The 14,942-nt window shown below is 39.8% G+C and overlaps 1 protein-coding gene across 4 annotated transcripts in view; it reads right to left on the bottom strand.

Moving 5' to 3' along the window:
- Nucleotides 1-14,942, bottom strand: part of MAN1A1 (mannosidase alpha class 1A member 1) — a 60,804-nt gene that overhangs the window by 28,128 nt on the left and 17,734 nt on the right. For all 4 annotated transcript variants that reach the window (XR_006414275.1, XM_044425690.1, XM_044425699.1 and 1 more), the window contains exons 3-5: nt 7,752-7,867; nt 4,001-4,081; nt 640-734 (exon numbers count right to left, since the gene is read on the bottom strand). Coding sequence is in view for 3 of the 4 variants with exons in the window: in XM_044425690.1 (XP_044281625.1) it covers nt 640-734; nt 4,001-4,081; nt 7,752-7,867 (292 nt within the window). In the remaining variant the exon portion in view is untranslated. The remainder of the gene's footprint in view (nt 1-639; nt 735-4,000; nt 4,082-7,751; nt 7,868-14,942) is intronic.

Here is a 14,942-nt window from a genome sequence, read left to right as displayed (position 1 = left end):
GGTCAGGATTCCTAGGTAGCCATGCCCTTTCCCAGTGTTCTCCAATTCTTCCTCCTCCCTTGGTTTTTGTACATTCCTTACTGCCCCTCCTTAGCTACAAACATTCAACATGTGGTGCTCACTGAACACGTCTAATTTTCACCAAGCTGCAATGTGATTGCACAAGTCTCCTTTTAAAAGCTTTTTGAAATTCTTTTTGCAAACTTTGGAGCCTGCTGATGTCACTCTTATGCATGGATAGTACCATTTGCCTACATAAAGATCCACACAGATAATGAGTTCAGTATTACCATGCAAGAGAAACTCAAGACATGGCCCTTCAGATGTTTTGACCAGAACTCCTTCCTCACCATTGGCATTTCTAGCTACAGTTAATGGGGTCTCTAGGGTCAAAGCATTTGGAGAATCCCAAGGCACCCACTCCTATTGCAGGTACACAGAAAAGACTTCAAAAGTCTGAACTATCATCCTGTTGATTGCTGGCACAATGTCAGCTCTCAGCAGGAAAAGAAGAGACACTGATACTGATTCAGAGAACCCAGGAACCTAAATGATGAGACAATATGGGGAACTCTGGTTGATTATCCAGCACAATATGTAAAAGGACAAATGATTTTTTCACTACTAGTATGGTTTTACCTTTTGATATTTAGCAATGCCCAAGGAATTCCTGTGGGAGTGTTAAAGGCTGGAAGCAACTTCTCTCCAAGTTCCACTGCTTTTTTACGAAATATCTGTAAAATTAACATAAGCAAAACTCATGAGTTACAGAAAACAAGGAAAAGGAAGTTTCTAATTCAACCAGGAGCTATGAATGGATATGTTCAGAGGTTATATCAGTAAACTGCCAACCATGGTACATTGCATTGGGATGCAATTGCAGGTTCACACGCTCTTTCCTTCTCTTCCATGCACCATTTATTTCTCTGATCAACCACAGCTAGTGTACTTTCAGTTGACAGGGCAAACTTTGGCTTTACGGCTAGAAATACTAGGAAAAAGCATTTCCGCCAAAGGAAGCAAAGGAACAGAATACTATCTGCACACTTCTCACATCAAGACAATTAGGGCATAATCCAACCCTTGATGCTCCTAAGCACATAGGCTTACATACATCTGACACAGGGCATGAGGTGTGGCAACAGTGATTTGCACTACCCAGTGCCTTGAATTTCATCCAGATGACTTTTTGGGCTATCTAGATGAAATGCTGTGGGGGAGGGGGGAGGTTGGGGTGTCATTTGGATATGCCATAAGATGTTGTCCCCAGCTTTCCTCCCCCCCTGCCATGGCATGCCCCTTTAGCTCTCCCTGAGGCTGGTTTCTGACCTTGGAGAGAGAGCTGGAGCAGTTCTTTCTGTGCTGGCTGCAAGGACCTCAGAGTCTGAACACTCCTATAGCCCCCCAAGACAATGTTGGGAAGCTACGGGTTTGTGCCCTTAGGGGTTTATTATTTTCTTTTCTTTTAATGCAAGCTGCACATTCTGGCAAAGGACTTGGAAAAAGAAATACTGTCTTTATCCAGCAGCTTAATATAGTCCAATTCATGACACAGTAAAAACATGAACAATAGATGCAGGTTCAGTGTAATGATACTTGTATTTTCTTCAGTTTTGAATGAACTGGTAAGACAAGTCATTAATGTTGAAGTAAAATGTTCTGAACTGCTGTACCTTTTAAGCAACAATCTAGTTTAGTATATAAGTGTTAAAAGTTAATTGAAATGTCACTTTCCTATTCTTCTTTCTGGCAGGTGGTTAAAGTAATTTATTCTATCAGGGAGAGACAACTAGAAGATATAGTTTTAGAGCCAAACTATATTTAAGTCAAATCAGATTATGTAGCTATTTCAGAGATTCTAATAAAATACGGCTACAATGTAGATGACCACATGATAATATAGCATAATGAGCACTCAGTGTGGACAGTGCATGTGTGGGCAGGGGGAGTGTTCAGAGCAGGAGAGCTTAGGAAGCTGTCGTTTGAAGAACCCTGACAGGAGGTGCTGGTATAACCCACAGGAAGGAGGAAATCTACAGTATGCCATTAGTATTCAATAGATTACAAATCAGCATTTTCTGTTGATTTAGCTTTACATAAGCTTTATACTTCATTTAAGTACCACTCTGCATCATTTCTCAAATAAAAGCAGAACAAATGTCTAATTTATCTTTTTCATGTATTCTGCATTTTAAAAAAGTAGAGAGGAAGAATGAAAGAGGCAGTATTCCCAGTTCCAGGTTTCTATAATTATTTGCATACTTGTAAGGGGGAATGGAATGCTACTGAATACATATTCAGAATATGGCTGTCAGACTACTGCACAGAGTGACTGGAAAAGCTATTTATTATCTCTTGTTTCAACTGTGGAACTGCTGAATATGTACTTGCCAACATACACATATTGCTATAGTATTTGAGACACAGATGAACATCATCATTCCATACTATTTGCTCTTTGCATTCCTCATACCTTCCAGCCACTGAAAAGGTCCTTCAGATTAAATAATGTATGCATTCATTTAGCAATTGTCCTGCTTGTGCCTCTGTGGCATACCTGAACCAGGCCTGGGACTCTGATGTTTAAAATGAAGGCCTTGCTTGGCATAAGTGAACTTTAGTTGCCTTGTTTATGCTCATAAAACAATAGAGCTTTAGTTATTTTTATCCTGGCCACCTCTGCCAGTCTTCCCACCAGGGGAGATTCCCAAAAGAGGTGGATCAAAAGAGTGTGTGTGTGCGCACATGCATGCGCGCACACACACACACAGCTGCTGCGTTCTGTCCCTTGGCCATACTCCTTATCAGCCTAGTACAATGGGGCCTTCATGCCAGAGGTAGTCATGAGCCTCTGCTTACACAAATGTGCTATCACTGTGGTAACATCAAGTAGTGAAGAGTTCTTGGCAGGCCAGGCAGAGATACTCATTGTTATCGGTTCATTATGCATTATTATTATCAGCCCCTACATAAGTAATCAGTATTCTCCTGTATGCAGAATGCTGTATGCATGCACTATGCTTTGAATCATGTAATCTATATATGGTTGCCATTCTCTTTGTGCTCTCATTTGGACTTTTCAAGGTAACTCCTGCTGTCCATCCATTCCAGTTGGTTGGGGGGTGGGGTCCCTTGAATGCTATCTGCAATGTGCACTTTAAGTGTTTAGCTGCTAAAACCTTTGAAACCTAGGTAGTGTTTGGTGTGTTGCAGAAAAATAAATTGTTTTGATAGTAGTCACCAGGACTTAAAGCTGTTTTGATCACTGCAGAATGTAAACCTGTTTTGATGATGAACCTAAATTGTATCATTGTCTAGTTAACAGGACTGCTATGTGGTGTCACTGCACTACACCCAGCGTTTAGTTGGCAAACCTGGAGGAGGTATATTACTTTCTGGGAATCAAAAGAACTGCTTCACCCATAGCCAGGGCTCCCACATACACCCAGACAAGTTCCTTTGGGCAAGTTTCCACATCATATTCCAATGTCTTACAAAGCTAAACTTATGTCCCCACAGATCACTATTCTACCACCATTTTGTGTCTTCCCTCATGGGCACATTCATTCCAAAAATGGCACTTTATCTACAGAGGTCAGCTAGTCTAGAAAGAACAAATGAAGACAAATAGAATTTAAAAATATTATTCTAGATCCTCAGTGGAAGGCAAATTGTGGTTCTCCAGATGTTTTAGCCTACAATTTCCACCATCTATAGCTAGAATTGAACATAGCCAGGAATGATGAAAGTTTTAGTTTAAAATGTCTGGAGGCTACTAGGTAGATGGTAAGGTTGTACCATACAAAATAGCTAAGTGAAGTGGAACTTGCCAAAATTACTAAATGTTCAGTCTTCTTCAGATTCCTAATCTAATCAAAGTAACATGGTTTCAGCTAAAGATTGTCTATGGAAATCCAGGTATCAAGTCTTTTACAACCACAAGGAACTCTTTTGGTCAGATTCTAGCACTGTTGTTAAATTAGTTTTGATGTAATCTTACCTCTTCTCCAGAAAGACAGTATGCTGAAAGCAGCCCACCAACAAAACGGATATTCACTTCGAAAACAGAGACTTCAGCATTCTAGGAATTCAAATATTTTAGATTTCAAGTTAATTATCAACACAGGAAGGTTAATGAAATACCACCACTGTACTTCTGATATATCTTTCATACGCCTAAACTAAATACTATGTCTTATTACTACAACTGTTGTTAAAGTATTGGATTGTATCAAAGAAAATGGATTGTAAACCCTTTCTTTCTTCTAGGATACTAAGCCATCCTAGGCTTTATACAGTAATTTTTGCTAAGTTGCCCATCAATTTCAAGCAAGATACAAAATGAAAATGTTCATATTCAAAAACATAATTATAAGAAAATAGTAGCAATATCAACTAATAAGATTTAACTCATGCATAAACACACACCCCGCTCTGGCTTTTCACCTATCAAAAACCTTTTTTTTTTTTTTTAAAGAAAGTAGCAATAAATTTAAGAAAAATGTCTCTTTGGGGATCTAAATGAAGAGAATCTCTCACAAATAAACTGCAACTTGCAGCACCATGAGTAATGTGCTTTAAAAATCCAATGGAAGGGGTATTGTTAGAAACTTTGTATGTGATGATGGTATATTCTAACTAATCGGGTTTTTTAAAAAATGTTTCTACTATGACTTCTAGAAGAGACTCTCAACTGGATTCATCATTCCTATTTCTCTAATGTGCAACTAGCTACATGGTTTGAGGTATGTAGAGAGCTTTGGCTATTGGGTAGTACAGAAATGTAATAAATTTATGATTTGTTATACTGTTCACTTAAAAAAAGAATTCCTAAGTGGACAACATTTTGAAAGAAAAGCAGCAGGAACTCAAAGCCAGATTGTGTTCCTGATCTGGACTGGAGCACTGAACCCATGTCTTACCTACTCTGCCCCCTCTCCCATAGTAAACAGTACCTTTCATGAAGCAGCAGCCACGTGGAGGATTTTTACAGGGAATTGGCAGCTGCATCCTGTGCTTCTGACTAGCATTCTACATAAATATTTTTTTCTTCAAAAGACAACAAGAAGAAGAAAACTGTTTTTTCTTGGTAAATAATGCTTACCATGTTGGTTGGCCTTACATTATTGGCCACTGAAACAAAGTTTAGTTAGGCAAATACTTTACATACAGTCAAAGCTGTAAAAAGGCATACTTTTATCATACAATAAATGAGCACTGAATTATTCAGCTATCAAGCCATCTGAGTATTCTATCATTCCCTCCAATGGATTTGCCGAGGCTAACCATTGTATAAACCATAGCTCTTGCAGCGTACATTATACAATCCACTGAAGCATATTAAACAAATGAAGCAAGAGATTGTTGTATTCAGTGTAGACCTGAAAGCTCTATCTTTAATAGGATAGTTATCCTTAAGCTCATTTTGGCAAACTAGCATCACCTTGGGAAAGCATGTGGATGAGAGAGATTTGAAGAGAAGCTGAAGAGGCTTTGCCTTACTTCTAAGAAGCCAGTTTTCATCAGTAAAGGTTGGTGGGGGAGCGAATGAGGAATCTACTGAATACTGAATCAGGTTTCATTACAAGCAGCGAACAGTTGCTTTTTTTTGAAAGCCAGACACTTAAATTAAATTATTCAACCTAGTCCGCATACAATGTAAAAAGTTTCTGCCAATATAGTTGTGCCTATCAATGTGCCTTATCAAGACAAAAGCTTACAATGCACAATCATAGGATCATGGAGTTTATTTTATTTTTTATTTATTTTATTAAAACATTTTATGCTCCCCATTCGCCGAAGCTTACAACAATAAATTAAAACATCACAAATTTTAAATCTAATAGTGGCATGAAGATCACCACTTATTTTTACTCCTAACTACTTACTCCTGTTTCAAATGTAGCATTAAAAAAGGAAAGGTTGGAGGAGCAACAGATCATGAACACCAACCTTCACTGAAGCCTGCAAATATGTATTCACGGATTGGTAAAACTAATGAGTAAGCACTTTTAGCTGCTGGGATCTAGGTTCTTAAATTCAGCAAACCCAGCACTAATTGTTCCCACTGCTGGCACCTCTCACCTGTCAAGCTTGTGTCCATCCACTTGTGTATGGGCATGGGCCCTAGTAATAAACATAACCTTTTGGTCCCACAATGATTTTAGGATCTCTCCTGAAAAGCCTTCTTTTTCTTTCGCTCAAGTATCCCTGGATTTTGGCTGTTCATTTGACACTTTTTGTCAGTATTCATATGGTCTGCTTATTTTGGGATTTCCTAGGTTTGCTTAAGACAGGGTAGTTTGCTTAAGAGCAACCTTTGGCTTCTTTTTGACCTGGAAACAAGTTTGGAATCAATCTTCAATTGAGATTGTTTTTATTTAAGCCCTGGAAGGATGGGGAGAAACATCCAGGAAACTGAATTAGTTTTTTCCTGTATTTAGAGCATTTAGAGACTATCACTACATATATAAAGTTTAGAACATTTGCCTCATTTTGCACTTATATTTAATTACATCTTCTGTGATACTGCTTTAGGTGCTCTTCATATCCTATACTGAATTTCCCTATCCTGAACAGGCAGTTCTGCAAGCATTGCTACTTCATTGATATCTCTGTCTTCTGCTAGTTCTAGTATAGATCCTTTTCCTCCTTCACTTTCTACTTTTAGCTGTCTTCTGATTCTTAATTATACCTAGTTATTCTCTGTTTACAGTGTAGACAACCTACTCAATATATATTAATTTGATTACATTCTGCATGATGTCCTGATTTGTGTTTTACTTTCATCAATCCAGAAGGATCTCTTTTAAAAGTAGTTACTTCTGCAGTCCTACTATAACATTACCACTTAAGAAAAAACTAGAATTGATCTGCAATCCTATGTATATTTATTTGGTAAATAAATCATATTAATTTCAGTGGAATCAGCTTCTGAGTAGACATGTATAAGATTCCAATGACTATTTCTGGATAACAATCAGATGATTATATGTTCTAATTCTAGAACAAGCAATATCTTGACAAAGTAATTTCTTTCCACAAAACTTTGTGGAGGAAACAGATAAATGAAGAGAGGTGACAGCGGTTGTAATTCTGCGTCAAAGGGATTTCCTGCAATTTTAATTGTTATGTGCTGAAAAAGCCTGAAGTAGAAAACCTCCTTTATGACTTTTACAAAAATAGACTGAAACTTTAACAATAACAAAGTGATTATTAGTTGTTGACTTGGTCTAATAACAAAGTATTGTTCACATCCTAGTTTTATTTTCACAGCTTTTCTCCACAAGAATCCCATCAAAATAACGTAACACTGAAGCTGAAATATGACATTTCTGTATTTCAGCTCTTGGGAGAGAGATAATTTTTAAGGTCTCTATTTCTATATAATTGAGAGTAAAAACAGATTCTCCCAGCAGTTTTAAAAAACTGTCCAAAATAATATGCAGCTCCTCACAATCAACTATATTGTTCCAATACCTGGAAAAGTATTTATTATTCTAAACAGGTCCTCAGATAAAAATGTTATGAGAGAAGTCCTCTGTATTATCTAGTTAAGTATTTAAAATGTAATGATCCATCTCATATGGACAGGGGGAAAAGGACAGATATGAAGGAAGGAGTAGTTACATGCTTAGAATGCTTGTTTGTTCTTCCCAAGAAGAGAGACAGTTCAAACTATCTGAACCTTCTTTAGATCACAGAAGTAATATTGTCCCTATTCAAACAGCAGAGTAAAGGCTAATGCTTACCACATTGAAATCTAGATTTTTCTCCACCCATTCTTTGGCTTCTTTGAATTCATCTTTCATTTCCATGATATACAAAGTATCCAAGGCATCGACAATTGTTGCTCCTTGAATATTACCTGAAAAGAACCAGTAAATAGTATTTATGCAGATGCAAGTTATTAGGAATGTTACGAGAACCTGTGTTTCATTCTCTTAACTTGCTTAAGGCTGCAAGCCTAACTAAACTTAAAAGGGGGAAATTCCCAGTGATTTCCAAGTAAATCTCTGTTGGAATGATCTATATCTTCAACTGTAAATCATTAAGTTAAACAGAAATGCTATTTGTTTTGCCATATACAGGTTTTTGCAGATTGGTAGCATGGAGTGTTTCCTTGATCCATCTTTATTAGTTGAGGCTCAGGTGGCCCTAGCATTTCAGAATGACTTCTACCAGCTTTGGCTGGTGGCCCAGCTACGTGCTACATGGACTGGGACAGCCCAGATTCAGTAATCTACACTATGCTCATCTCTAAACTGGATTACTGCAATGTACTCTGTATGGGACTGCCCTGTTCAGAAGCTGCAGCTGGTACAGCATGTGGCAGCCAGATTAATAACCTGTATATTTGAACATGTAAGACAGGTTCTGGCATTGGCTGCCTGTATGCTTCCAGGCCCAATTCAAGATACAGGTTTTAACTTATAAAGCCTTACACAGCTTGGGATCATGTTACCTGTCACAGCACTTCTGCCAATTCAGACACTATCTCAACCTCTGGAACCTTCCTCTGAGTGCCAACCCCAAAGGATGCTCAGAGGGTGGTGATAAGGGTGAGGGCTTTCTCTGAGGTGGCCTCCCATCTTTGGAACAACCTCCCCACTGCAGGTCACCTGCCACACCAAACTTGTTATATTTTCAGTGCCAGATCAAGACATCCCTTTATGCTGAGGCTTTTAAAGATCTGCTTGGCCAGGTGATTCTTTTCCTTTGCAGGGTCATTTTTACTGTATTTTAAAAGCTATTTTAAATTAACGTTAATGTTTTGTTTTTATAATATGTGTATTGTATTTTATTGCTTTATGCACTGTTGTAAACCACCCAGAGGGCTTCAGCTGTGGGGTACTACAGAAATGAAATGAAATAAAATATGATGAGGATGATGATATTAAACAGCTCTCAGTCAAGTTCTGGGAACTAAGAAAATGCATTTTCAAGTGGTACAATTCACAAAAACTTAAGTTTGTTAAACTTATACTATCTGTCTCAGTGGCTTTCAACCACTGGTTTGGGAACCAGTGCCAGTCCATGAAAGATTTTATGCCGGTCCATGGGGGGCGGGGGGCTGCATCCTGCTCACAGCAGACCAGCACAGGGGCTTGCTGTGCTCCACCACCTTTTCCTCAGCTGGCATCATGTTCGTGGGAGGGTGTGTGTGCCAGTGCTGCGGGGAGGGGAGGGGGGAGGGGAGGGGAGGGGAGCTATGGCTTGGTGCGAGCTGCCTGGGAGCCACACCACACTGGTTTTGGTATTCTGTTCTTTTGTTGCCTTTTTTGTTGCTCGGTTTCTGGTTGTTTTGGAGAATTTTCATTTCTTGGTATTGCATTTGGAAATTAATACATAGAATATTGTATTATGTATATGGTGCTTTTGTTTCTGTCTCAGCAGTTCCTGAGGTGGTTTTCCTGTTTTCACTGGTCCCCAGCTGTGGAAAGGTTGAAAACCACTGATCTATCTTGTTAAGACAAATACTATATGTTTCTATTTCTCTTATTCATGACTTATATCATATCCTTCTTTGAAACAAACTAAGAAAAGCCATCTGAAAGAAAACATGCTACTTGACATAGCATCATTTAGAGTACAAAATAGGGTAATCCAATTTAAAATGAACAAATAGGATATTATTTGATTTACCAATAAATCTTGGAACTAGTAAAGCTGCCAGAAGCAAGTGTTATTGGATTTAAAATAGTTGATCATATTAAATCAGCACAAGCAATAAATACAAACTTCAGTTTATGGCTCCAACAGGACAATTCAGCTACCAAAGTAGCCTATTTCTTAATCATTTTTAAAAGCAGGGCATACAGAGGCTTCTGCTAAGAGCCTCAGGTCATATGAGCATTAAGTATGTCATGCTGAGTAGAAATTGGGAACTGTACTGACTCATTCCTGACCTTCCATGATGGCTACCACAACTGTCTGTGAATTCTCCTGAGTTCTAGGGAAAAAAACCTGTATTTGCCTGGCTGCACAAGAATAACACACTAAGGTTCTTTGTCTGAAAGTAGAGGGAGAAGACACTTAGTCAGCGATTAGGGTGCTACATCATATAGTACCACACCATAGAATCTGGCAGGAATAGAACAAGTTGGTAGACATCTGTGAGAAGGGGGAGTAGACATAAGCATTTCTCTTAAGAAGGGTTGTCTGGGTGACTTGTTATTTGCAACAGACTAGTAGCAAACTGCAAGGCTGTCAAAGTAAATGCAGGTTGATTTCACAGCCTTCCAAGTAAGTAGAAACAAGCAGCCTGCTTCAGTGACCTCCAGTTCACACATTAGTCACTTCGTCAGTGGCTGTCACTAGCATAGCTCATCGAAAGGTTGTGAGAGGAGAAAAAGAAAAAAAAAAGTTATGACAGTGAGTGAAAAAGAGGTCACAAAGAGTAGAGAAACCAAGTCAGAGAACATCGCCCTCAAGTGCCACTTGGACATTCCTGGAACAGATGTCACTTGAGGTGGTCTGGGCAAGCTTGGCAAAAACAACAAGGAATTTTTGTCTTTCTTGCTGAATGGTTCACTCAGTGCTATCTTGGACCTATGAAAGCATCAGTTGCTGAAGTTCAGATGACTTAACAATAACCTACCATGGCTGAATTTACTCACAGACCCTGTTAAATAATCCCAGAAACCATTTTTTTGTTGATGGGTGCCTGACCTGCCATGGCTTGCCATGCACAGCCAGGTGATGGTGGTTGCTTGAGCAGAAGACAATCTTCAAATAAGCCATGGCACTTTTGGGGGGGGGGGTAACTGAAGATTGTCTAACCATCAAGCAAAAAAGACCAAGCAAGAAATTTATCCTAATAATAACCAATAAAACAATTGGGTTAAGCAAACTGGTAAAGATGAACATCATCCAAACAGCCTAAGAATGTAAATGTATCTATTTTTGACAAACATAGGCTGCCCTAAGCTTGTAGGTTTCTAGAAGGGAAATTTCCTGAGTGATCTTGCTACCATTTTGGTTAGCCTCATGGTATATGACCATTATAGTTCCTTGCCTTTCCCAATCTTATATTCACATTTAAGCATATGCTTTCACATGTGCATTTCTTATTTTTGGCATGGCAAGGTCTATGAAACTTTCCTGAATTAGAGGAGACACTGCAGTGTTTTATGATGAAGAAATTAGAGCAACTCCTGTATGAGGAACAGTTACAACAACTAGGATTGATTAGCTTAGGAAAAAGGCAAGTAAGGGAAGACTTAACTTGGAGCAATGAGGAAAGGGTTTGCTTTTGGAGGTATTGTGAGTTTCATCTAGTTCTGATACTTAAAATTAATTCCTAGAATAAGCATTCTGTAATTTATTCTGCACCAGACTAGCAGGTATATCTTGGTGCATTAGTAAAAGGAAATAAAAAAGAAACCATTTGATTCCCAAAGCCTGAAGTCTGCCCACCAGACCACATTGGCTTGCTATATGCCTTGCAAGTCTCCTTCATGGATCACTGCCTTGTCGTGGCGAAGGGGCTTGTGTAGCTCAATGAAGCTATGAGCTATGCCGTGCAGGGTCACCCAAGACGGACAGGTCATAGCACAGAGCTCTGACAAAACGTGATCCACTGGAGAAGGAAATGGCAACGCACTCCAGTATCTTTGCCATGAAAACCCCATGGACAGTACCAAAAGGCAAAAAGATATGACACCGGAAGATGAGCCCCTCAGGTCGGAAGGTGTCCAATATGTTTCTGGGGAAGAGCGGAGGGCTAATACTAGTAGTGCCAGAAAGAATGAAGCAACTGGGTCAAAGCCGAAAGGACACTCAGTTGCAGATGTATCTGGTGGTGAAAGGAGAGTCTGATGCTGCAAAGATCTATACTCCATAGGAACCTGGAATGTAAGATCCATGAATCAAGGCAAGCTGGATGTAGTCAAACAAGAGATGACAAGACTGAACATCAACATCTTAGGAATCAGTGAGCTAAAATGGACAGGAATGGGTGAATTTAATTCAGATGACCATCAGGTATACTACTGCGGGCAAGAATCCCTCAGAAGAAATGGAGTAGCCTTCATAGTCAATAAAAGAGTAGGAAAAGCAGTACTGGAATACAATCTCCAAAATGACAGAATGATGTCAGTTCGAATCCAAGGGAAACCATTCAACATCACAGTAGTCCAAGTCTATGCCCCAACCACTGGTGCTGAAGAGGCTGAAGTTGACTGGTTCTATGAAGGCCTACAACACTTTCTAGAACTAACACCAAAAATGATGTCCTTATCATCATGGGGGATTGGAATGCTACAGTAGGAAGCCAAAAGATAACTGGAATAACAGGCAGGTTTGGCCTTGGAGTACAAAATGAAGCAGGGCACAGGCTGGTAGAATTTTGTCAAGAGAATACAATGGTCATAGCAAACACGCTTTTCCAACAACCCAAGAGACGACTCTACACATGGACATCACCAGATGGTCAACACAGAAATCAGTTTGACTATGTGCTCTGCAGCCAAAGATGGAGAAGTTCAATACAGTCAGTAAAAACTAGACTAGGAGCTGACTGTGGCTCAGATCATGAGCTTCTTGTTGCAAAATTTAGGCTTAAATTGAAGAAAGTAGGGAAAAGCACTAGGCCACTCAGGTATGACCTAAATCATATCCCTGATGAATATACAGTGGAGGTGACAAATAGATTTAAGGAATTAGATCTGATAGACAGAGTGCCTGAGGAACTATGGATGGAGGTTCGCAACATTGTACAAGAGGTAGCAACTAAGACCATCCCAAAGAAAAAGAAATGCAAGAGAGCAAAATGGCTGTCTGAGGAAGCTTTACAAGTAGCTGAGGAAAGAAGGGAAGCGAAAGGCAAGGGAGACAGAGAAAGATACACCCAACTGAATGCAGAATTCCAGAGAATAGCTAGAAAAGATAAGAATGCCTTCTTAAATGAACAGTGCAAAGAAATAGAAGAAAACCATAGAATAGGGAGGACCAGAGATCTCTTCAAGAAAATTGGAGATATGAAGGGAATGTTTTATGCAAAGATGGGCATGATAAAGGACCAAAATGGCAGGGACCTAACAGAGGCAGAAGAGATCAAGAAGAGGTGGCAAGATTACACAGAAGAACTATACAAGAAAGAGCTTAATGTTCCTGATAACCACGATGGGGTGGTCACTGACCTCGAGCCAGACATCCTGGAATGTGAAGTCAAATGGGCCTTAGGAAGTCTGAGCAACAACAAAGCTAGTGGAGGTGACAGTATTCCAGCTGAGCTATTCAAAATCTTAAAAGATGATGTAGTAAAACTGCTACACTCAATATGCCAGCAAACTTGGAAAACTCAATAGTGGCCACAGGATTGGAAAAGGTCAGTTTACATTCTGATCCCAAAGAAGGGCAATGCCAAAGAATGTTCAAACTACCGCACCATTGCACTCATTTCACATGCTAGCAAAGTTATGCTCAAAATCCTACAAGCTAGGCTCCAGCAGTATGTGGACCGAGAACTACCAGAAGTACAGGCAGGACTTCGAAAAGGGAGAGGAACTAGAGATCAAATTGCCAACATATGCTGGATCATGGAGAAAGCTAGGGAGTTCCAGAAAAACATCTACTTCTGCTTCATTGAGTATGCTAAAGCCTTTGATTGTGTGGCTCACAATAAATTGTGGCAAGTTTAAGGAGATGGAAGTACCAGACCATCTTATTTGTCTCTTGAGAAACCTATATGCGGGTCAAGAAGCAACAATGAGAACTGGACACAGAACCACTGATTGGTTCAAAATTGAGAAAGGAGTTCGGCAAGGCTGTATACTGTCGCCCTGCCAATTTAACTTATATGCGGAGCACATCATGGGAAAGGCAGGGCTAGATGAATCACCTGTTGGAATTAAGATTGCTGGGAGAAATATCAACAACCTCATATATGCAGATGATACCACTCTAATGGCAGAAAGTGAAGAGGAACTAAAGAGCCTCTTGATGCGGGTGAAGGAGGAGAGTGCAAAAGTTGGCTTGAAACTCAACATTAAGAAAATGAAGATCATGGTATCCGGTCCTCTCACTTCCTGGCAAATAGATGGGGAAGAAATGGAGGTAGTGACAGATTTTATTTTCCTGGGCTTCAAGATCACCGCAGACAGGGACTGCAGCCAAGAAATTAAAAGATGCTTGCTCCTGGGGAGGAAAGCTATGACAAATCTAGACAGCATACTAAAAAGCAGAGACATCACCCTGCCAACAAAAGTGCATCGAGTCAAGGCTATGGTTTTCCCAGTTGCAGTGTATGGCTGTGAAAGTTGGACCATAAGGAAGGCTGAGCAACCTAGAATTGAGGCCTTTGAATTGTGGTGCTGGTGGAGACTCCTGCGAGTCCCTTGGACCACAAAGCAATCAAACCAGACAGTCCAAGAGGAGATCAACCCCGAGTGCTCTTTAGAAGGCCAGATAGTGAAGATGAAACTCAAATTCTTTGGCCATCTAATGAGAAGGAAGGACTCCCTGGAAAAGAGCCTAATGCTGGGAACAATAGATGGCAAAAGAAAAAGGGGACGGCAGAGAACGAGGTGGCTAGATGGAGTCACTGAAGCAGATGGTGTGAGCTTAAGTGGACTCCAGGGGATGGTGGAGGACAGGAAGGCCTGGAGGAATGTTGTCCATGGGGTTGTGATGGGTCGGACATGATTCGTGACTAACAACAACAACTTTTTAGCCACTCCTTGCAAGTGGCTAAAAAGATATCCAACTTGGAGAAAAGGGGGGTTCCAAGAATGAGTGACAAAAAGAGACCAAGTTTATTGTTATTTCTGAGCAGCCAAAGAAACAGATGAGATGGCATAAAAGCTAGGATTTTACTTCCATCAGGACAAAAGAGAAAAGAGGAAAAAAACCCACAATACAAAACTACTTCATTATTGTTCATGAAGCTCCGCTCTTAAATAAGACTCTCTCATATAGTCAAGATGTTCCCCTGAGAAACT

The sequence above is a fragment of the Varanus komodoensis genome, unplaced genomic scaffold, assembly GCF_004798865.1.
Source record: "Varanus komodoensis strain SLA01 unplaced genomic scaffold, ASM479886v1 scaffold1, whole genome shotgun sequence".
Classification (NCBI taxonomy): Eukaryota; Metazoa; Chordata; class Lepidosauria; order Squamata; family Varanidae; genus Varanus; species Varanus komodoensis.
Note: the sequence above shows the minus strand (reverse complement) of the source record. Positions and strands in the feature narration are given on the sequence as shown.